Below are 25138 nucleotides of genomic sequence, written 5' to 3'. Positions count from 1 at the left end.
CTCAGCCTAGAATTTAAGACAGCAGCTGGCCACAGCTTTCCTCAACCGGGGAAAGTGGGGCTCGGACCTGCTGAGCCAAGAGACAGGTCGTTAAATGATATGTCACAATCCTTAATCAAAACATTAATGACCCTGTGCAATATTTTTAAATTTGACGCAAGTGGCCCTGCAAAGCCGCTTGTCTTTCTTGCTAGTACCAGTAGTTTGTAAGAGTATTGAGCGTACCTTTTATTCCCCAGTTGGGCACTCTAGACCATTAGGCTTCAAATTCTCTCTGTAAAACCATATTAGTTGGTTTAAACAAATTCACAACACCCATGAATATCATATTAGTTTTCAAAATGCTCATTAGTACCTGATAAGAATTGGCTTTTTATGATTAAAATATGTGTTATCTACGTATTTGAAAATTGTTGTCGCATATTGAAAATTGTGTCCATAAGCATGTTCAATATGTACTTGTTGCTGAACTAACATGTATCTCTAACAGGCCTTTAAGAATTGTATTTAGTATCTCATGTTTAAAAATTGTGAACAGTGTTTATCTTTCGAATAAGCAACTTGTCAAATTAGGAAAGCACATCCCAATACATAGCTTCCTACAAGATATTTAATCCAATTTCAGCATTGCATTTTGTTCTTTTTATATCATGATATTTTTTAGTTCTCGACTATGTGACAGAGTTAGAATTGTTTGTATCATCCAAGATAGTATACCCAACATACATCACGCCTAAAATGATCTTACAAGATTCATCTTCTCCTCTCTCAGTCAACATCGTGTCCTCCAATGACATCACTGCAGTTTATGAAGACGGCAGCCGTGAGACGCTTCTGAGTGATACCCAGCAAGCTATAGATGTTCCCTCTTGCTGGACTAATGTTTCTATTGATCTTCTTTCTGTATTACAGTTTTTTCAAAGTGAATTCCTTCCAGACGCTGTCTATGTCCTTTTTCCAACTAATATTTGGAGGCTTAATCTAACTGACTGCACCTTTGAAATGGTGTGTCAGTATCCATCTGGTTTTTTTGCAAAGCAAATGCAGCAATCATGTCAAAACAAGTCAATGGTAGAGGTTTTATCAATGGATTATTCGGAGTACCTGCTCATCAATGTCAATTCGGGCAAAATAATTGACAGAGTGTTAGCGCCAGAGTTTTCAGATAAGAATCTCTTTTTACTGAACAGCCCAGACTGTACTCGGCACCTAGAGGTGGCGTTTCCAGTGGATAACACTTATCAGCAAGAGTTGATTTGGGTTAACTCAACTTTGGTTCAACTTGATCTAAATACTGGTATATTGCGAAACTACAGGAACATGAGCAGTGAGATAACTCTCATTGATTCAATGACCGGAGCTATTTGGTTAGGTTCAATCGGGATTTTACGGAGAGGGTTAGATGGCTTCTTGATAGGGGCTGAACTTGGGACTCACACTATTATGATTCTGAAGAGTGACCTGCCTTTGGCTCAAGCAAGGTTTCATGTAGCCATCAGTGAGAAGCAAGCCGCCAGGTGCCTAGGCTCTGCTTCAGATGTCCATTTTAATCAGATCAGCCTCGACAGCTGTGGATATCGTTGCACTCATAATAAGGGCTGCGTAAGCTTCACGTATTCACCACCATCATGTGTGCTGCACTTCGTTTTAGGGTTTTTTGATGGGTATGAGAATGAATTGTGTTATGTTGTTTCATAAAAACTTTTAAAACTTTATGTGAATGTGGAAACAATAAATATACTTTAATCAGTAAAACATAGCTTAGTATGAGTTTTTTTCGATAAGCTACAAAATTTGTTTGCAATGATATCTTTGCTAAATTTTTTTGTAGCTTCATGGTTGATCATATTGTAGAGTTGCTTATATAAAGTAAGGCAATGGTTTGTATTTTAACTAGTGTATATGCTGAAATCGAGCAGTTTGGATATATGCATTATTCCGCATCATTTATTGATACGTTCCACAATACATCATTCATTTAAGTTCAAATGTATATTTGGCTACAATATAGTAATATGACGTAGCTGTTGTAGATTTATGATGATTATCTTAGGGTACCTTGATTATATATACATATGTATATACCTGGATATATATATACATGTATATATATATTGCTAAACTTGTAAGAGAAGAAAATTCCGATTTCTGTGGCTACATTGGGTCTAATAGTTTCTGTCTCGCTACCATGAGGCTGGAAATGCGCTTACTCACAGATGTTATAGGCGACTTTCATGGAAGTTACCATTGAGTGTGGCAGCATTTTAACAGAGTATCGAGTATATACATGTGTATGTATAATCTAGAGACTAGCATAGCAGTTATTAATTCAGTGTCACACAATATAACCAAATCGACATCATAATGCAGAGTAAATGCGAAAAAAACATTTTCAACACTGAGTAATATGCAAGTCTAAAGATATATAAATACAATATCGAAACAACATCCATAGAGTTATCACTTGCCATTTCACTTCTCTTAATTTGGGTACAGTTTTTATGCACAGCAGACGCGCTATCCGAAGATGGCTGGAAGAGGGCTTGGAGGTCCATAACTACCCCACTAGAATGAGAGTAGCGTGAGCTGACAGTTTCACAAAGTTAGAGGGTGAGACTGTGGCACTGGTTTGTAAGGCAGAGCACAGTCTGAATATAGACAGCTTTTCCATAGCTTATATGTCCTTCTTTGATGGAATTAGCTAGCTTGCTATTGTTCGAGAGTTACAAACATTGTATATGTTACATTCACTCTCGCTTACTACTGGTTCACTACCAGGCCATATAAAAGAGAGTCTCTTAGACGCAAGTAAACATCAATTTAAATAACATTGACGATAATGTAAGATCTAATTACAAAATAAGTTGATAGTAAAGAGGAGTTGGCGTCAAAGCTGCTTTGATCATTCATATAGTATAGTAGATGCTCTCCAAGAATTCAGTCCTGCGAATTGAAGAAAGGTTGTTAAAGCACCAAGGATATCCAATGTAATATTAGTACTCTCAGCCCGGTAATGCCAAATTATCTCACAACTTTTTCTGTCGTAATAGTTTCTTAGGAATCCAAGTCACAGGATGCGGAATAAGGCTTGACAACAAAACTGACCAAATACCGACGGCCAGTTTAGATTGAGCCATTTAGATTACTAGACGAGTCTTCATCTGCCTTTCTTCTACTAAATCCAGTCCTCATATATGTGTAGACTATGCACCAATACTGACTGTTCTGGAATTGCTAAGTTTGTGTTCCTGATTGTCTGACTTATTCCAGACTGCTGATTCGTCCTCGGATGGTGAACCTAAACCTAATTATTTTTCAATGCCACCCATTTCATGCAGGCAGGAGTTGGTTTTCTTTATAACGATTAATGTGTAATGACAGGTGTTTTTTTTTAAACTCTGTGATCAAAGATAGGTGTAGTGCTCTAGTTTTGTGCGATGACCTATTGACGTTATGTTCTCATCAGAAAGTCACAACTGATCATACAAGCTCGTTTGTAGATGCTCTATACTTTTTAGGGCAGCATGTAGATGTAGCCTGATTAAAGGCAAACAAGGTGACACAAAAGTGCACCAAGTTAAAAGATATGGCTTGTCTGAATCAAGCATTTGTCTCATATTGTCATTGCATAAATCAGTGTCAGCAAATGTCTGATTTTTGCGTTATTTTAAGCTTTGTTAAGCTAAAAATGAGTTCTGAACAACAACACTCGTGTAGGCCTAAATATATCACTAATTCAAAAGGATTTCGTTAAAGGTAGTTTACCTAAAAGGCATCTGTTGACAGTTTGCCAAGAAGCATTCAAAGAACATGTACAAGCATTTTTCACTTTCCACAAATCTGAGTTGAGATTCTTTTGTAACTATTCGCAGCCTATCAGCAAGTCTTTTATATATTAAGCTGCTGCGTGGAAACATTGGACTCATTTTAGAATGACCTTCCAATAACATATTCTATCATATATTCTGAGGGTGTCGGTTTTTCATCATTTTTCAAGCTTTTTTGTTTCATTCAAAGCAAGGGGTGCAAGATTGTTCTCATCTGTCATATTGGGTTCGTCAATAAAAACAAATAGGGACTTGCTGCCCCAGAGTCGGAAGCAAGGCAAAACCTCAAAAAGATATTTACTGTGAAGCGGAGACACAATAAGCAGTTGCCTGGTCTGATGTGTATCAATGGACTTAGAGTTGCTATTTGCTCTATTCTGCTTTCAACAATGTGTGTCCACCCAGTATTTACTCTCTCGCTCATGAACGGATTCACTATAACATTTTTATCTCACATCAAACATGTTTGTGGTAAGGCAACCTTTGGCTGTCGTAGCCTAAAAAATTATTTAAATAGAGTTTGAATCATTTCTTTTAACACATTGAAGCCTGGTCGCAAGATAACTAATTTGGGGAGTTGGTTTCTCCCTTGAATATACAATCGAGTAAACTCGGATGTGTAGTTTCGATATGCTTTTCCAAACTTCAAGTTACATAAATACAAAGTTTTTGGTTGTGTGCGTAATATGTTTACAGTATACTTCTGATGTTTTAAGTTGGTTGGACTGTTATCTCTTGCCATTTCACCAAAATACCAAGAACAGTTTTAACCAACTTAGAAATGGTAAAATGACTGTTGAGAGAACATTAGTTTCTCATGACACACATTAGTAAAAAGCCCTTTACTCATGGGCTATTTGTTTTTCTACTCGTAACACAGTAGTACACATTCGTACTAAATGTCTGAAGTACTGCAGTAATCTGAATGTCTCTACAGTTTCCTCTCAAACACTTTTTTTTTAAAGTTTGAAAAACAACTCTTTACTCTATTTTATTGTTGATTTTTTCATTGAGTTTTTAAAAATAATATTCAAGTCGAAAGGAATTGCGCTATTTAAGTACTTTCACAGCTGATGGAAAGTTGTTAATAGGGTCTATGATCAAGAGACCTGCTTGTACATACATGACTACATATCATGCACCATCGTGTCCCCAAATCAAGGAAAAATACCGTTTTTCTTCCAGAATTCTGAAGTTACACAGTTCAAGTTTGTAAAGTTTTGCAAGTCATGTGAACCTTAACTATAGGTATCCCAAAAAACCTTTAAAACATAACCTCTGTTAATTATCAATCCTCAGTGGTTGCAGGCTGCAACATCTGTTTCCTTGTTTTATGACCAGCGTGTTTTGCGAATTGTATATTTCTATTAAAGTCACCTGTGGGCCTCTTTAGCTGAAATAATAATTACTTAGTTGATTGAACCTTTGACCTCACTCAGTTAAAACAGCTACAAAGAAGCAATAAGGCATTTTCGCTATTATGGCTTTCAAACTAAAAAAATTGGACTAGCTCAAATTGCTTATTTTTATGCTTACATGGATTTAAAAAAATGATTATTTTTGTCTATTGATTTTGTAAAAAGTAATATATTTAAATGGAATAGACCAACACTTACTCGGACAGTAATCTTTTGTTTTTTTTCGTGTTAACTAACGCCTATAGAAGTGGTTACACATCTACTAAACCAAGCCCCTAGTATCGGAGGCTTCAATTGAAAGAAGCAATGAAAGTAGCCAAAACCTGAGTAAACCGTGCTCGATTTGGTTTGGTCAGGCTCAGTTGAAGCTTGAGTTTACTTGTTCAACTTGTTATTAGCAAATAAAATATTCATTTTATTTCATCGCAAATTATTGATATTGATATTCAATATTGATAGTGAATCCAAAAGACAGACCCTCTCGATAAGCCTAATACGACAGGAAATAGATAGAACAGTATTAATTTGTTTCGATTCGACTTGAATCTGGTTGGATTCTTGCAAACTTTGGCAGCTTTAGTTGAAATATGCAAATACGTGAAATTGGATTTTTGCTCTTTACTTATACTATTAAAGTTATTTAAGATAATTTCTGTATTTTTGTGGTTTCCCAGACAAAAACTTGATGACCTAAAACCGCATAAAACTGACCATATCAGTAGGCATAATAAGAGCTCAAGGCACAGTTAGCGGCGCTGACATACTTGTCAGTTTACCTTCCAAGTTTCCAGTCATATAGAGTCCATATATAAGTTCGCACTCATGTTAAGAAATTCAGTTATTAATCTTAATTGTCAAACTATTTGTTCGATTTTAATGGCTAACTGTTGCCCTTTTTTTACTATTGCTGTGTGACCCAGTTTGAAAAACATTTCTATTTGAAATGAAATTATTGCCAATGAAGTAACATATATACCTGAAACAATGCAAACAAGTTACGCAAGCTGAACAGGAAATAGCTCTAAACCAAACATATGAGTGTATACACAGAAAGTATTTGAAAATTTTAATCAATTTCAAATTGAGTCTATGAATGCAGTGCCTCAGCTCAAGTGAAGTCAGTCTGTAATTCTGCCATAATTGGGTTCAGCTCAATAATAGTCTTTAATCGCTTCATACCAGTAACTCATCTGATCCTCGCCATTGATCAGCGCTGTGCCAGACAGCAATGAAGTTTCTATTGGCATTCTCTCTCACCTTTCTGCTTGCAACTTCTTGCCGCGCTGGTAAGTGTCTTACATCAGTTTTCTGTAGGGAAGGAGATACGTGAAGCCATGAAGTCATTTGCTGATATGCTGGAAATAAATGAGGAGTGTTGTAACAATGAGTGATAAAGTAACCATTTTAGCTCATCTTGCAATTTGCAGAACTCTATGGAAACTAGTGGCTCCGCTTTTGGTGTGATTATCTCACTATGATCTCTTTATCTTTCGCTGTCAGCTTTTTTTTCAACAACATCCGCCGTATGGGTTATACTTTATCACTAACTTCCATGCAATTCTGCTTTTTGTTTCCTCTTGCAATCTGTTTGTGTCTAGTTTTCTCATCTTCATATTACGCTTAGCTACATATTTGTATCTTGGTCTGGATCTGCTCTGATTTCTCCTTATTTAATAGAGTTATGAATATAATAGTTGTCTATCCTTCATAGAGTTTTGAATATAATAATTGTTGTTGTAATCACTCATTATCTATTCTGTGCACATATCTCAGCCATCATAAGCCTTTTTCTATCAGTATGTTCGCCATGGACGGGAGACGAGGCCATCATAGCACTTCAGCATTCATGACCATATTTTTGACCTCACTATGATAAATGTGTAAAAACACACAAGATGTACTCACATTGGTGTAGAACTTCAACATTGTTAGCATCAACAATACTCCTTAATATTCTTAGTACAGAAAAGCTGTTTGAAATGTATGAAAGTTAATGGAAAACAATATTGATTAGAAATATAATTAATCTATAGCTATAAGTTAACTGTGTTATTTTGCTTTTGTTTTGTCTAGATTGTTTACAGTATCAGTATTCCTACTTCAGTTAGCTCTTAGATTCAAAGCTACTCATTACTTTTTTATGCAACCGGAACAGACATATTAAAACTTAAAAATATTTTGTAAAATGTATGTTATACTGTTACCTGATACACCCAAGTTGTTATATAATTGCATGACCATAATCAAATTTTCAAAGGTTTTCATGCATCACACTTACCGGGGCAAGTAAAAAGAGCATTACAACTTTTACTGGCAGATACAATTGGTACCCGCAAAGTTAACCTTTGTTTTTACTACTTTCAAGTCGTGTCAGTTGACCTTTTTATTTGTGGATCAGCACAAAGTAAATCAATGTTTAACTGAGTTTGTAATGGTTAATGTTCTGCAGCTGGTAAATTAGTTACACCCAATTGTTAATGCGTGTTAGAACCATTTTTTACAAGCATGTATTGTATAACATGTCCTTTGATTATTTGTAATTATTTCACTACCTAAGGATTCCGGTGTTCATAATTCTTTGAATTTACTTCTTGTATACGTTGTATGCATTTATTTTGAGTTATAGGTCATTATTTTATGGTTTATCCATGCTTTATTGTTGAAGATTAATATTTTCTGTTTATATACAGAATAATATAGTTTTACATACCTTTTTACTCGTTTCGATGCCAAATTGGGTAGAAATATGTTTGTAAGTTGCATGGAGCTTAACTGTTGTAGAATCTATTTGAACAGACATCGTATAAAACCAATTCATAGTTAACTAATCAGTGTAGAAAGCTGTCTGTGAAGTTTGTTAAATCTAATAACATCATGAGCGTAAGTAGAGAATATGATCAACAGGGCCGTATCCTTTTATACTGCAGCTACTGTCATGGCAGTACCATTTTTCTGAGACTCAAAATCTCAGAATTCACGTCATTTTTGCTTGATTTTAATCCTTTTGGCTGGGGAAATGACCAAACAGTTGTTTATCGGTTGCGTGGGGAAACAACGTTTATGCCACTTTCGGTAGACATTTATAAAGTTGTTGTCTAGTAACGTTAAACAAAGGATATGAATGCTAGTAAGTTTTAAATATCATCAACAAGATATTAGTCGATGAATTAAATTATGAAACAATTATCTGAGAGGTGTTGCTTTGTGCTAAAAGCTAAAGAAATCGTGCCTCCTTGGAAAAGAATAAAAGTTGGAAAAACTAGTCAAAATAGGGCCGACTTATGTACAAAAGATTTTGTTCATAGAAATAAATTTATATTTGAGCTATGCATGTAACATGCATAGCAATTTACTACTTGCTCAGTATTATAGACTATAGTATAAGTGCATTATTTTTAACATGGTTCTCTATTAATTTTACTTTTTAACTCTACAATTTTATTTAATTAAATTATTTCATAAGAGACTACTCGTTTCCTACACCATTCAGCATTGTATCCGGTGATAATACTACCTCATGCTAGCTGTGGCCAACCTCTTTAGCAGCTTTCATTCACATTATATTTTTAATAAGCGTTGTTAAAGACAATCTCAATAAACAGTTTTATATTTAGAAAAATATTTTATAATGTCAAATTTTCTATTAGAACATGTGCCCCATCAGGAGCCAAGTGTGCTAGATTTGTACCATTTTGACTAGTTATACTAAAAAATGTTCTGGGGGAGAACCCCGGACCCGGGGGGGCCCCCCACCGAGGGGGCACTAGGCACCCCTTTCGAACTCTTCTCGCAGTACCATTTTTAAAAAGGTAGATACAGTTCTGACGATCAATGAGCAGCAGGTGATAGCTGAAGACCTTTGCTGTAGACAACCCTGCAACATAAATAATTTGTTCCAAGAACAATTACGTTATGGGTATTTTATGTTATAAAATGCTTAAAACACATGTAGATAGCTTACTCCGTTCCAAGATCTTCTCAAATTCGCTCTTTAAACATCAAAAAGAAAAAACTAGACTTGAATTTTAATTTAATGGCTGCGTAGTAACTGTGGTATTATAATTGGTTTATACCGACCATTTTCCCTTTTTTCATTACATGCATTTGGTTCAAGGTCCATAATTACAGTAATGTTACATGTTATGTAATGTTGTAATGTAATTTATGATGTAATGTATGATGTAATGTTACATCAAGTTAAAGAATGAACAAATTACAATTTCAATTTAAATTGATCTTTTTATTTTTTTCTACAGCAACGCCTATACTGCAAAGAGAAGGAAAATTATTGTATATGTCTAAAAAAAAGTAAAAAATATTATATATGTAATAGACACTCCAGATACACTTATATACATTGGCAAGAGAGAAAGTTTTGTTTTTAAGGCTAACTATGGGGCTTTCGTTATTCAAATCGAGTTTAAGAGCTTGAATTGACTTGACGCTTGCGTTACATAAAATTTTTTATATAATTATTTACATTCAGTGGAATTTAGAAAAAGGAAGTTTATGTTATAGGTGCCTTTGCTGAACTTTATTTAAAATTTCTTTCTGCAACACGAGGTAATACTAACTGCTGCCCTCGGCAGTTTTTAGTCTATAGTTTGACCACGAGCTTCCGATAATACTGACTACAAAAATTTGTTCCAACATGTTTGCTATGCAGTTGCTGACATCAAATCCAGAACTTCATTTCCTATTTCTGTGGCATGCCTGGAATAGTTTTTAAGCCAGCAAACATTCTTTGCTGTTTACCAGAATATAAGCTTGACGAATTTTTATACATGATTAAAATTTAACTGTATTCATCAAGTTAACATAATTAAATTGCTACAGTTTGCTAGTACCCTGGCACTCCGGTGCGCTGGAAGACGCTAGTACACTATATCGCCGTATCTCGGCGTTGATGCCACAACACTTCGGTGATCGTCAATGATAAAAATGTTCACACTATCACAAACCCATGCACAAGCATTGTTTGCATCAGCAAATACTCCGTGACGTAGTGTTTTTATTTCTTTTTAAAGTTTCGCGAAAGAAACCTCTTTGTTTTCGTTTGCTGGAATACTAGTCCCACTGCAGCTATAAATAAATAAATAAATCACACTATCTGTGGCGAGGAATTACTATCGCCAAACTGGTTTACATTATACAGGCGGTCATCGATGCTCGACGAAATATCGGGAAAGTTTGACATCTGTCAACTTTATCGACGTGTCCACGTTGTTTCATTGATGCCATCAGTTTACGGTTCACATAGTCGACGATGAACGTCAAAAAGAAAACGTTGACATACGGCAATATAGTGAGAACCGGCCTCAAACACAAACAATAAGCATGCCATATACATAATATGTATATGCACAACTATTCTCAAGAGCTGAAATGTAGGTGAATTATAGCCCAAGTGTTAGAGTGTCAGACTGCTAAGCCAAATGTCAAAAATTCGAAACCATTACAAAGCACTTTTTTATACCAAACTCTAACCATGGGTTGGCACAGGCAGACGGCTACAGCTATGATTATAGCAAAGAAGAGTACCCTGGCTGTCCATTGCATGGTGAGAGATTGTCATAAGCAATAACTTGCAGCAAGTTTGTTGAGTGGTGCAGGGGAAAGCTTGCCTAGCCGCTAAGCTGAACACATGAGTTCAAAAACCATACCATGCAGTTTTTTCAATATCTCGCGGGGCTTTGGGCAGATGTACGGACACACGATTCTTATTATAGTAAAGACAGTTTAAAATTTTTGAAACATTTTCAAGCGGTTTATTTTAACGGTATCTTCGTAGACTCTAGTCATCATATGCAATGCACATTAATTATTTTACTGGGTTGTGCTGGCAGTTTAGTAGTTTGGTGAAAACAAACTACTAAAACAACTCACTGTCAGAATGAATGAGGAGTTTTACGTTGCTTTGTTGTAGAAGTACAGCACCGCGAGTTGGCCACGTACTCGCAAGCGAATACAGACTCTTATCTCTGGCAAGACTTCCTTCCCGAATTAGCAGAATTCACCTACTGTTTTTGGTTTACTGGTCACAAGAGAGTTCTGAGCGAAAGTCCTCAAATTTTCAGTTTTTCCATAAAAGGTGAATAAAAGAATTCAGCATCAGTTTTAATAGGTACAGCAATGAGCAAAAAGATATATGTAGCCTTAGATCTTTAGATATGTTTGTTTTAAGCCATAGATTTGAAACAGTTATACAAACTTTTGGTTCTATAGCTAATAATTTAATAAAAACTGCTCAACAACCAGTAAGTGAATGAAAGTGCAGTCTGTAGTTCTTAAAACTAGTTCATTCGTTAGTTAGGCAACTTTGCACTGTGTCAGTCTGATGCCAACTTCTGCCTTCAAAGTTCTGATAAAAATAATAAGTGTAGAAGAAGTAGCAGAAGGTTGGAAAGTAGGAAAAACAATGTTATGTTCTATGTATATAATATTGACTTAAACAAGCCAGTAATACGCTTGATATTTTGCGCTTCTTATTTTGTTATTTCGAACTTAAGGAATATTGTAAAAGTGTGTAACGAAAGTGTTTTTCCATCAACACACACAATCACAGGTTCTCAACTCATTTCAACTGCCGTGATATGAACAAGTTGCATACAATCACTACTAATTATTTTGAAAATATCATTGCCAGCTGCTTTAACAATCTTTCACCTAATATTCGTTCACTTAGCAGAGAAAGACATTTTAAACACTATTTGTCAAACTATTTATTCTAGTGGCTAACTGTTGCCTTTTTTGTTTATTATTGTTGAATGGGATAATTTGAAAAGCATTTCTATTTGAAATGAAATTATGGCCAATAAAGTAATGTACATATCTAACACTGAGCCGCATGGATGACATCAACTAAATCAATATCAACGTTAAAAAACAATGAGCCAGTTAGTGATATCTGTTGGTAAATGCACTGCTCAAATGGGTCTAATGTGATTAGGCAGTCATGGCAGTCATGAAAATATCTTTTTTCTGTGTTTAAATGTATAACTCGAGAGCTGGCTCCACACTTGTTTTTAAGTGATAATTACTAAATTTTCATACAGCGATAGAGTGGCAGTAGACCCTCATATGAGGCTGCAATTAATCCACCAAAACAGCCGTGTCAGTCTCATTCTGTCGTGATTCAGTGTTGCTGTTTGAAAACAGAGTACTTGTTCAATGCACCATCGTTGTACCATGAAAGCAACCTTAGCGACCAACGACGATCTCATTTGTGCGTGTACATAAGTCATGCTTTCTTGTTGCTTTATATGCAGACATATGCGTTGACATAAGGTGTCGCATAATCATTGATCCGCTATAGCACCCTATGGAAACATGATCTGCTTGTCGGCCCAATGTAGTGCCTTGACGCTGACACATTCAGGTGTCACTATACTATCGCTGTATAGAAACTTAGTTAATAAATGGTTTTGTGAGGGAGAACAAAGGAGCGGAAGCAAGTAGCTAAACATCAACCAATCATTGGCCATATAATAATGAGTTGTGGTAACATAATTCTAATGCTTTATTGAACCAGTTTGTATGTAATGTCTGATCATGGCTTGTTAAAAAGTAGTTTGTTTTGTTGATTGACATGAACAAATTCTTTGTTCGAAAACTTTCTAGTGAAAATTAATGTACCATTTGTGTTTTTACACTTGTGGTTTCAGAGATTGATTAGTTGTAAAGTCAGCCAATCAGTGGGTACAACCTTTGAACTATTTTGTTCAATGTTCGTTATGGTGAACACAGTGTGAGGAATAAGTTAAAAGGTTATTACTCTACATCACACCTCATTCCAACTGCTAACACTAAATTAGGTTTTTACTAATGTGTGGCCTGCCTTTAAATAAAAGAAATCATTCCAACAATAGTGTAGATATATTTTAGTGGTTTGTATGAAAATAGCAGTTCAGGGCAGCAATAAATTCGGTTTATCATTATTTTGAAGTAGCAAGCAGTTTCAAAAATCCGCTTAAAGATTTATTGCAAAATTTATGACAAAGCCACCAAAAAATATTTCTGATTACATTAGACAATGAGTGAGCTCATATCACTCTTATTTACTCACATGTTAGAACTGCGTTTGTTCTTACTTACATTACTTACTTGAATTACTTACTTACATCACCTACTTACATTACTTACTTACTTACCCTATTTACTTACATTACTTACTTACATTACTTACTTACATTATTTACTTACATTACTTACTTACATTACTTATTTACATTACTTACATTACTTACATCACTTACTTACTTACATCACTTACTTACATTACTTACTTACATTACTTACCTACATTACTTACTTACTTACATTACTTACTTACATTACTTACTTACATTACTTACTTACAATACTTACTTGCATTACTTATTTACATTACTTACTTACATTACTTACATTACTCACTTACATTACTTACTTACATCACTTACTTGCATTACTTATTTACATCACTTATTTACATTACTTACATTACTTACATCACTTACTTACTTACATCACTTACTTACATTACTTACTTACATTACTTACTTACTTACATTACTTACTTACATTACTTACATTACTGACTTACATTACTTACTTACATTACTTACTTACATCACTTACTTACATTACTTACTTACTTACATTACTCACTTACATTACTTACTTACATTACTTACTTACATTACTTACTTACAATACTTACTTGCATTACTTATTTACATTACTTACTTACTTACATCACCTATTTACATTACTTACTTACATTAATTACTTACATTACTTACTTACTTACACTACTTACTTACATTACTTACATTACTCACTTACATTACTTACTTACATCACTTACTTACATTACTTACTTACATTACTCACTTACATTACTTACTTACATTACTTACTTACATCACTTACTTACTTACATCACCTATTTACATTACTTACATTAATTACTTACATTACTTACTTACACTACTTACTTACATTACTTACTTACATTACTTACTTACATCACTTACTTACTTACATCACCTATTTACATTACTTACTTACATTAATTACTTACATTACTTACTTACTTACACTACTTACTTACATTACTTACTTACATAGCATGTACACATGATGTTGTTTATTTAGTTCTAATAGTAAGTAACATTGGCCAATCCGAACACACTTTTATAGCATATAATCCATAAACTTTCGCTTCCTTTTCTATCTGTTAGCACTATGATAAAGGTTACTACTTCACATGCTGAGAATAGTACTGAACTGAAATTTTGTATAAAAAGAAAATAACGAGAGGTTTTCAACCAAGTAATTGCCCCTAACTGCTCTTTTGTAAAACTTTCTAAGTCTGTTTAACTCTCTGCTCCATTTCTTTTAGGAGACATAGACCATTACGTAGTAGGATATGAATATAATGCTTGGGATCTTCAGCTTTATAGAGGTCTGAGAGGAAATCTTTTGAGTCCACTGACAACAGAAGAGCAATACATTTGGGATGAAGAACACCGGCATTGTTTTACATGGCAAAAGTACAAGTTGAAGGTAGTTATCTTCTATATTCATTCAGTCATATAATACTTACATGTATAGCGACTCTGTTAATTTAAGAGATCATGTGAATGATTGCATCAGAGATCAGTGCAATTTATTTAGATTTATCAAGACAGCTTCTACTGCAAGACTGTTTATCTCCGTTGCTATAACAACAGTCGTAAGTTGTAAATCTTTCCTCTTTCACAAGCTCTTTTGTAATTTTATCTCTCTTCCTTCGCTCATTCTTTTGCTCTTTCTCTCTCCTTTTTCTCTTTACCTCTCTTTCTCTCTCTCCCTCTTTTCCCCTCTCTCTTTCTCTCTATCTCTCCCTCTCTCCCCCTCCCTCTCTTTCCCTCTCTCTCCATCTCTCTCTCTCTCCCTCTCTCCTTCTCTCTCTCTCTCCTTCTCTCTCTCCCTCTCTCTCTCCCTCTCTTTCCCTCTCTCTCCATCTCTCTCTCTCTCCCTCTCTCCTTCTCTCTCTCCCTCTTTTTTTCCTCTCCCTCTCCCTCTCCCTCTCTCTCCTTCCTCTCTCTCTCTCTCTCTCTCTCTCTCTCCCTCTCTTTCCCTCTCTCTCCATCTCTCTCTCTCTCCCTCTCTCCTTCTCTCTCTCCCTCTTTTTTTTCCTCTCCCTCTCCCTCTCCCTCTCTCTCCTTCCTCTCTCTCTCTCTCTCTCTCTCTCTCTCTCTCTCTCTCTCTCTCTCTCTCTCTCTCTCCCTCTCTTTCCCTCTCTCTCCATCTCTCTCTCTCTCCCTCTCTCCTTCTCTCTCTCCCTCTTTTTTTCCTCTCCCTCTCCCTCTCCCTCTCTCTCCTTCCTCTCTCTCTCTCTCTCTCTCTCTCTCTCTCTCTCTCTCTCTCCCCCTCTCTCTCCTTCCTCTCTCTCCTTCCTCTCTCTCTCTCTCTCTCTCTCTCTCTCTCTCTCTCTCTCTCTCTCTCTCTCCCCCTCTCTCTCCTTCCTCTCTCTCCTTCCTCTCTCTCTCTCTCTCTCTCTCTCTCTCTCTCTCTCCTTCCTCTCTCTCTCTCTCTCTCTCTCTCTCTCTCTCCCTCCCTCCCTCCCTCCCTCCCTCTCTCTCTCTCTCTCTCTCTCCTCCTCTTCTCTCTCCTTCCTTTTTTTCTCTCAGTACTGAGATTGCATCTCAGTACTGAGAGAGAAAGAGGAACTGAGAGAGTTAATTTAACTTAATTCATACATCTCAGTACCATTAGGTTACTGTGGTAATTGCTGTATGAACCTAAATCAAATCTTCAGCTGCCATTTTTACTTTTGACGGTAAGAAAAAATTCATTTTAATTTTTGTTAACACTGTATGAAAGCATTAATTATTAATGGTTTATCGTAGTGATATAACTCTGTCACTGACGTTTCACAATGCGTGAAAATTGTGTTCTCTCTTCAAATTTTTTTTTAGATTATATTACTTTTGCATCATTCAACAGTTCTATTAAAATCTAGTATCAAGCTTGGTGTTGCCCAAAATTTCCTTTGATTTTCAAGCTTCAAATAATTTTTTCTAAAAGATTATTTTCCTTTTCAATTGAATAGTTCAGATTTTTAGTGCAAACTGGTATACTACTTTCACAACAACAATCCATGAATGCGTTCATTGAAGGAAATTGTATTTAATATATGCTAAGGTGCATTTTTAAGGTCAATTTAAAAATTAAGGACAATTGACCTTGAGTCAATTGTCCTTGACCTTGAGTCAATTGTCGTTGATGCATGCAAAGAAGCATTTTTGAGTTTGCAATCAGTGGGTGTTTAAGAGACTGTTTCTCAAGAAGCAGACAAAGTTTGAAATCAAATAGTTTTGGTATCCTTATAGAAGGCACACAGCATATGCTTATAAAGTTTGGATGAAATTAATCAAAAAATGTTGAGACGCATAGCGTTTATGCAGACTAACAGACAGACAAAATGACAAAGTGAGGTTTATTATTATAGATTATTGAGTGTCTTTGATTTTAATATTTAAAAAATGTTTTTCATAAAACACTAGGTGAATGCTCAGCGTTGCACAGGTAATAAAAAAGCTTTTTGCGCAGAAAATCAACATTTATTTATCATCCAATTTTTAAATGAAGGTGTTTGTTTATTTCTGTTGTGCGAAAAGTTTAATTAAGTTTATGCTATACCTATACGTCCGTAAAACCTCTAATTGAATGTCAGGACACTATTTTTTAATCCTTCATTTCTAGCGGCAGTCAATTGGAGGTGGCGTTCAAGTAAAGGCTGGCGTTGTATTTTTCAAATGGCTCGTAAGAAATTTGGAAAGATAAATTTAGCGCTTTTATGGACGTAGAGAATGGCGCCTATGTCTGCCCTCTTTTTGCATTGGAGCAATATTAAAGCTTTGGGATGCAATAAGTCTGCTAACTTACCTCCGACTTGTCAAATATATTCTAATCAATACGCATTGACAAATTGAAAAATATCTCTACCAGTTGATATCTTTTGCTTGCAATTAACCTACAATGATATTATAGCCTGTGTCCCGCTTTGAAATTTATTTGAGTTTCCAATTTTTATTTCATTCTGAATTTGGAGACATGTTTTTATTTTATATCTATATTTACCAATGTTGCATAAAAAAACTATTGCACTCATAGGTATGTTTGCTACAGTTTGCAGCCAAAACTAGCTTTTTATGTCCAATAGAAGAAGAGTTACAAAAGTCCATCAATCGAATAATTAGATTACTGCAAAGATGCTATCAAATAATATACTATAAATCTGCAAATTTATAACCTATATAATGATAATCTATCAAATGCTACAGATATATATTCATGAACAAGTGACATAAACTAACCATACTTATATTACATGCTGAAACAGAAATTAACGTTTTTAAAACAAAAATATTTGGAATGTTTGCTCGGATAGCTGCGTTCTTATCATTACTTTCGATGGAATGAACATCTTCTGGTTGTCCAATACCTTTCATGTCTTCTGACCTTAACTCTTTATCTGCACTGCATAACTAGTTGCTATTAGCATTCAAACAATTTTTTGGCAGACCAATACTTTTACGTGCTGCATTTAGCACAAATGCAACGCGTAAAAGCTTTACTCGCTAAACGTCACCTTTGAACCATCGTAAATGTAAATCGTTTTTATATGCATGTATTTCGAAGTATCAAGACTGCATTAAACAATGTACTACTATTAGCCAGAGACAGTTATTAATTATTTTTATGGTGCTGCTTTCAAATTTTCAACGAAATAAAGCTAAAAGCTTTGGAGTTGGACAACGAGAGAATCAATTTTTATTGATGTACTGTGTTCATTACAATTTTGTTGACACTTTTCTACTGATCCCTCAATATTATGGGTTCATAAAGATCAAAGATTTTCAAAGTGGCGTTCAAATAGAGGTGGCATTCAAATAGAGGGTGACGCTCTATTTTTCAAACCTTCCCTCATAGTGGCAGTCAAATAGATAACGGCGTTCAAATAGAAGTGGCACTCAATTAGAGGTTTTACGATATATTTATGCCATTGAAGGAAGTCTGGGCACGGACTTTTTTTCTGGTAAAATTTCTCTTGTAGCAAGTTAGTTCAAACATGAAAGGTAGGTATTTTAGTTATTCAGCATTAAATATTGACAAGTGCATAACTATGTGCACAAGTATTCTATAGTAAAGCCAGTTGGACGCGTTGTCTAATGGATAGCAAGCTTGTCTGCAAAACTGGAGCCTCAGAGTTCTAATCCAGTGTGAAGTGGATTTTTCATTTCTAAAACTTTAGGGCTGTAGCTGGACGCACTAGTGAAAAACACTGACATTTATATATATGAACACAAGGAACACTAACATTGTTGTTTGTGGCATGATTAGCAACTGCCCTGCAGGCGGAACCAAAAGAGGTAGTTTTTTCGTTTAGACGATCAACCCTTACCAAAATTTCTTGAACTGTTTTATTTGACTCACTGATTCAACTAGTGAATACATAAACTATATTTTGTACACTTCGGAATGCTAAACTTCTTTTGTAAACAATTGACATTTTTTGACTGATTTAACTTCATTTAAAAAGGAAGTAGCAAAAGGTATAACTTTCCAACCATATTGGTCCTCGTATTTCACGATTCTATTAAACCCGACATTGTTCGATCGTCATGAAACCTTAACAAATCCAAGTTTTTGTCCACACTACTTTTAATGCACGATTTCAACAAAAGAATTTTTCAAGTAAACTATAAATTAGTGATAAATCTCGATTATTATTGCTCTTGCGCTTGCCGCTGCTGGCAGATCTCAGAATTATTGACTTTTCAATTGCGTAAAGTAGTTACGTCCTCTAGAAATGACTGATCTATTCTCACTATTATCAAATATTGATTACTCTACCATGTCAGATTACAGCCATACAGTGATTATTTAATATTGATTACTCTGCCATGTCAGATTGCAGCCACGCAGTGATGATTTAATATTGATTACTCTGCCATGTCAGATTGCAGCCACGCAGTGATGATTTAATATTGATTACTCTACCATGTCAGATTGCAGCCATACAGCGATGATTTAATCAGAGTCAATTTGAACCGAGGATTTGTATAGCGTTATTTACCCAACATTGAGACTTCGAAATCAATAGTTAGGCAATGCTAGTTCAAACCATGCTATTTCGTTGTTTAACCAACCTAAATCAGATGAATAGCCGTACTTTGAATATACTGCCTTAACCGCTAGGATGAATCTGCACAAAATTTTAGTATATTTCATCAGAAAGTATCTGTACTTTTCTATTATTTGCGGTTGTTTTCAATGTTTAAAATGATTTAACAGCTAGAAAGTTTTAAGATTAAGATCGACAAAATTTGATCGCTGTTAAAATGCTCAGATCAAGCAGAAGTTGGATTATGACGTCTATTATTCGAACGATCCGCAAGTTGAGTTACTTAGCAATCGAGCGTTTCAATGAACACCTGGTGATGCTGATTTAACATCAGTACTTGACCCCATAGGTCAAGTATTAGCCTAATTAATGACTCTATAAATAGCTAAGCAGTATTGTCGCGCTTAGCTTAGTAGCGATCATTAGTAACGTTGGCGCATTGAGACTGCTGAAATCGAAATAAAAACGACTGAAGCGTGAAATTGTTTTTAATGTAATAGCCAACGATTATCTAATGCGCATTAATCGCAAGTACCGTTTCCATGATTTGCAAACACGATGGATTCGATAAAGTTTTGCGGATCGCAAAACTCGCTTAGCTTGCGAATTAATGCGGATAGCTTGCAGATTTATGTCGTTTCCATGACGCGGATAACTTGCGGATTGGCTCTAATTTGCGAATTATGCGGGTCATGGAAACGCAGTGTATATGAAACATGCGGATTATGCGAGTCATGGAAACATAGTGTATAGTCACGCAGCGCTGAAACTTGAATGCAGTATCTGATATCAACTATAGCAATGATAGCAACTAGTGATCGTATTTCGCATGTATTTTTCTTGTGAGTGTTTTAACTGAAATCAAGTTTTGTCGATATTAATCTTTAAACATCCTGGCAGCCAGATCACCTCAAACCTTTAAAAACAAATCTATTAAAGTTTTGTCTAAGTTTATCTTTAATGAGCTGAAACAAACGTGATACGCTGATGTTCCTACTTTCAAAATACTTTATCGGTGTCAATACTGTCTCACCAACACTCATTTTTTGGCTGTTTATAATTTCCAATTATGAAGCATTCATTTTTGTTCTGTTTCCGTTGTCATTTTGTTTTAATAACGTTTTATTTTATAACTTCTTTTAGTTATTAATCACTTTTAATTCAGGGTGGTTCCCTGCCTCTCCTATTTTCTGTGTTCACTCCTTTTTCATATATTTTTAAAGGTTTACAGATTTATGATTATCAAAGTGTTATGCAATCTTTGTTACAGTGGTATGCCGATTTTCAGTATCCAGGAAAAATGGAACTATACTTTGAGTTTTCTATCAACTACCCCTACAAACCTATATATGATGGGAGTGCATTCATTCCCCTTCATGACCAAGACTGGTATGCAACAGGTACTAAGTCTCTGTTATTTTCTTTTGAAACCTGATTGCTATTATTTAACTCGCTAATTGGCCTTTTTCATGCAAGGATTACCTGCAGGCAGTTTTCACACAAAGATGAAGTACCTACGAGCAGTTTTCAAAATGCAAAAATTCTCCACAAGCAGCTTTTACATACAAACAGTTTCTACACAAGGAATAATTACCTACAAGCAGTTTCTACCTACAGACAGCATTCAAACATGGATTAGCTACTCGCTGTCATATTAAACTGCTCAAAACACTACTAGGTTGTCCGAGTTTTTGTATGTTTCTCCACAGCTTCTTGGAACACAAATACTCAAATGATGCTGGGAAATATAGCTGATATGAACATGTGGGACTATGTGATGTCAGACGCTGCCATAGCAACATTAAGTTGTTACGCTCGTGGCAATGTTGTGAGCAATGCAACGATAAAGGTCCATGGAACTATGACTACAACAACACCAACCTACCAATGCTTAGGTAAGTTTTTGTCATCTCTTACACGCTGCAGCTTTTCAAAGAATAAATCTGTACGATAACAAGAGCTGTGCCTTTTCATCCGTCTATCGGAAGTCATATTTAGAGGTTAGAAAGAAGTGCTTTTAGCAGGATTCGACCTCATGACTTTCAGCTTTATAGCCTTAAGGTCCGGCCACATGTGATGATTTTTTCATGTGTTCTGACCAAAATCACAAAATGAATGAAAAACACAGCATTATTTGGCTGAAATTCAGAGAATTGTCAGAGCTGTGCATGCACACCGAATCGTCGACGAAACGCTTGACTAAACAAATTATTAGCAAGCACAACTTTAGCAGCTTTCGCAGTTTATATAGTCCAAGATACATAATGCGACATGCAAAAAAAATGCTAACCCGATTTGCCATAATAAATATGATGCAACTGACTTGATTGCGCTAAAGATGGGAACTCTTTTTACAACAGAACTTTTGCTGCTAAAAACAAATTGTTATTAAAAAAGAAACGATTTGTAGCTATGCTGTCCAAACGATAAAAACCAACAATAGCGCAATTTAGGCAGTTGCGTCGTATGTACTATGTTGAATTGCGCTGGTACTTTTATTGTGTCATAATACGAGTCTCGAACTATACCAATCGCAAAAGCTGCGAGAATTACGATCGCTAATCATTTGTTCAACCAGCTAAAAGCGTTTTGTCGTCGATTTTGGTGTGCATGCACAGCTTTGACAATTCTGTAAATTTCGGCAAAATACTTTTGTGTTTTTTGTTTATTTCATGATTTCGGTCAGAGCCAACAAAAAAAATCGTCAAATGTGGCCGTCCGTACCTTAACAGTTTAGCACTAACCAACCACCTGTAGTTTCAGAATAATTATGCAGGTAGTTGTTCTCCGTGCTTTACACTTGACAATCTCTCATTTGCCACTAGATTGCCTGAGTACTAGTACAAAGTGGAAGGAGGTTTAAATTACTGCGCCAAAGCTATAGACCCACTAATAGATGACACGAGATGTATATAAGTATCCTAGCTTGGTAAAAGTTTGTAAATCAAACATAAAAGATATAAGCCTTTTTTAATGGTTTTGGGATTGTACAAAACGCTAGACTACAAGTAATGATAAGAAAGTGTATGTTAAAAAATCAAAACTGTTCTCTGCTTACAGCTATCTCATTCATATCAGAGCTATTTCTGTTATTGTCTGAGACACTCATCCTCACTGCTCTATTTACCGCGAAAATCTATATGAAAGTTAGACAAAAAATAACATGTTTATACATGAGTCTAACAGTAAGTCTAGAGCCTGGTTACACGGCAAACTTTTTAATGGAGTGCTTCACTAACAGAGTGTGTACAGAACAGAAGGCTTCCGAGTTTGAAAAGCGAATTGATTGAAATATATTTATATGCATATTTTGCTCCATTAGTCATTGAGGTTGTGATTTCAGGGGAAAATAGAGGCAGCAAAACACTGGTCATCAACACGGTGGTTTATCTACCACATCACGTCAGACTAGTATTGGTTTCACAGCATCCTGTTAACTCTAGTAAATTGATAGCTGTTACCTCAGAAGACACGGTCATAGAACTGGACATAGAAGGGAGGTGTGAAACTCTCATCGGTGGAAGTCAGACGCTACAAGAGTTTTGTCCCGTCAAGAACAACTGCACTCTGAACAATCAGACAATGCCTGGTATTATTCAGTTATTTTATCACCAGTTCAATGACTTCGATAAGTTTATTATTTTGGTGGATAATGGTTATTTTACTTTCAGATATGACACATGCTATTTAGATTTTCATGGGCTTTTTGTGGAGTCTTCTTCTCCTCGATATATATACAGAAACTGTAGTAGATTAGCCATTGTACACATAGTCGATAACTATAACATGAATATTACAGCACTAACTATTCAGATTAAAAATGACATTTACAAAAGGACTGAAGATGTCCCAACATTTTTAGGCCGTTATCGTTTACCTACAAGCAATGTTGACTGTTCTTTGTTCTGGACTGTATCTGTCTCTGCCTCAATAGACGACATGTTAAACTTTGCGGCCATCAATTCCAAACTGGTATATCTCAACACAACGTCTGGAACATTGAGCTGGTATACGAATGATGAAGCGATGGATATAAGGCACGCGGACACTAACGTTTTGCTAGATAAAAGGATTGATCTCATAGCAGAAACATCTGGAGACCAACTCATTGCTAGCAGTTATGAAATGCACGCTGTTTTGTTTCTGTTCGAACAGGAAGACCTGAACTCAATTTTACACACATCCTTTCGCGTTACGTCAGACGCCTCGATGTGCTCTTTAACATCATTACAGCCAACGACTGACGCGAAGAATCTTGAAAGCTGTATGTACAAATGTGCGAAAGATGATTACTGTGTAGCATTTTCTCACAGATTTGATTTTACTTGTGGTATTTATTACAACAACACTGCTGGCAGTCTGATAGGTATTCAGACTCAATTTGATTGCTATGTCAAGTCTGCCAATGAAAACTGAGCGCCTAAAGAGTACGGCACTAGTAGAGCTTCATGATATGACGATTTGTTTAGTTATCATTTTTAATATAAATGATTTGAAAATTGCACTATTTAAAGAGATATTGTCAAATCGTATGAACGATATAACTATGTAATAGTGACTCATTTCACAACTGACAATTTTCAATTTGCAATTCAATCAGTGGGCGATACTGAAATTAAAACGTATGGGCTTTCTAGTTTTACAATAAGCTCGTTCAATGGCCTTCCACACACACGCTGGCATTCATAAAATAAATGTTTGTAATTATCCCGCCAACAAAACAATTTTTTCTTAAGTGAAAGTGTACAAAAAGTATTAGCAAAAATTTTAAAGTTTTTTACATAATAATAAACAATAATATCGCGATATATCGCAAATCATCTATTTGCATTATCAAATCGTATGCTGTTGTTTGCACATCGTGAAGCTCTAGTTGCTAGTAAATATCGCAGTGAGACAATTTAATGTACTTTTTTGCTTGTCAGCAATATGACAGAGACAGCATGCAGAGGCAATTTTATTGCTGTGACTGCTGCGTGCGATAGAAAATGTTAATACACTTTCAGTTTTTATACTAAAAGCACCAGTTACGTCAACTTTCTAGTTTAATTGATGATTCATTGCTATTTTTCTTTACAACAACTGCTATAAATATATTAAAATTAACTTTAAATCGTATTATGTATAAGATATATTGTTTAGAGCAAAGTGGGAATATCAAAAATATAATATGTTGGTATGCATGTGTATTATATTTATAATGGCTTCATCACTTATTTACATGAAACATTTTAAAAACGAATCTAAATTTAAATTACACAATGAACTCAGAGTTGTCTTATTTCTTCTATTACCTCCTTATTGCAATGTATTCTCAGAATTTTAGTTTTGTATCGGATTAAAATTAATGATTTTGCACAGTGGTTGACGACCTATTAACCTTTAGACCAACTAACTTCTTTTTAAAACTAGAGCTAAAAGTTCTTTCCAAATCTAGTTGACCAGGAAGTCCTAAAACTATTTATATTTTCCTTTGTTTTGTTTGCGAGCTACATGCACACGCCATACTCACAATATGGTCACTCACAATATGGCCACTCACAATATGGCTACTCACAATATGGCTACTCACAATATGGCTACTCGCAATATAGCCCCACACAATATGGCTACTCCCAATATGGCCACTCACGATATGGCTACTCCCAATATGGCCACTCACGATATGGCTACTCCCAATATGGCCAATCACAATATGGCTACTCACAATATGGCTACTCACAATATGGTTACTC

The 25138-nt window shown here is 35.4% G+C and overlaps 1 protein-coding gene across 1 annotated transcript; it reads left to right on the top strand.

Annotated features, from left to right (window-relative positions):
* The first annotated feature begins 738 nt into the window (after positions 1-738).
* LOC137406721 (uncharacterized) lies at positions 739-23819 on the top strand. The gene is made up of 7 exons (XM_068093337.1): positions 739-1602; positions 10748-10805; positions 11172-11336; positions 14631-14794; positions 20674-20803; positions 21113-21298; positions 22747-23819. The coding sequence occupies exons 1-7, from the start codon at positions 739-741 to the stop codon at positions 23817-23819; spliced, it is 2640 nt and encodes an 879-aa protein (XP_067949438.1).
* The last annotated feature ends 1319 nt before the right edge of the window (positions 23820-25138 follow it).

This window comes from Watersipora subatra, chromosome 10 (genome assembly GCF_963576615.1).
Source record: "Watersipora subatra chromosome 10, tzWatSuba1.1, whole genome shotgun sequence".
NCBI classification, from domain to species: Eukaryota; Metazoa; Bryozoa; class Gymnolaemata; order Cheilostomatida; family Watersiporidae; genus Watersipora; species Watersipora subatra.
The sequence above is the reverse complement of the archived record's forward strand: the minus strand, read 5'-3'. Positions and strand labels throughout refer to the sequence as shown.

Excerpts from the sequence above, each read along its gene's own strand:
- LOC137406721 (XM_068093337.1), top strand. The coding sequence starts at position 739 with ATGATCTTACAAGATTCATCTTCTCCTCTCTCAGTCAACATCGTGTCC. Across the intron at positions 1,603-10,747 it reads GCACTCATAATAAGGGCTGC|GCAGACGGCTACAGCTATGA; the intron begins GTAAGCTTCACG and ends GGGTTGGCACAG. Across the intron at positions 20,804-21,112 it reads CCAAGACTGGTATGCAACAG|CTTCTTGGAACACAAATACT; the intron begins GTACTAAGTCTC and ends GTTTCTCCACAG.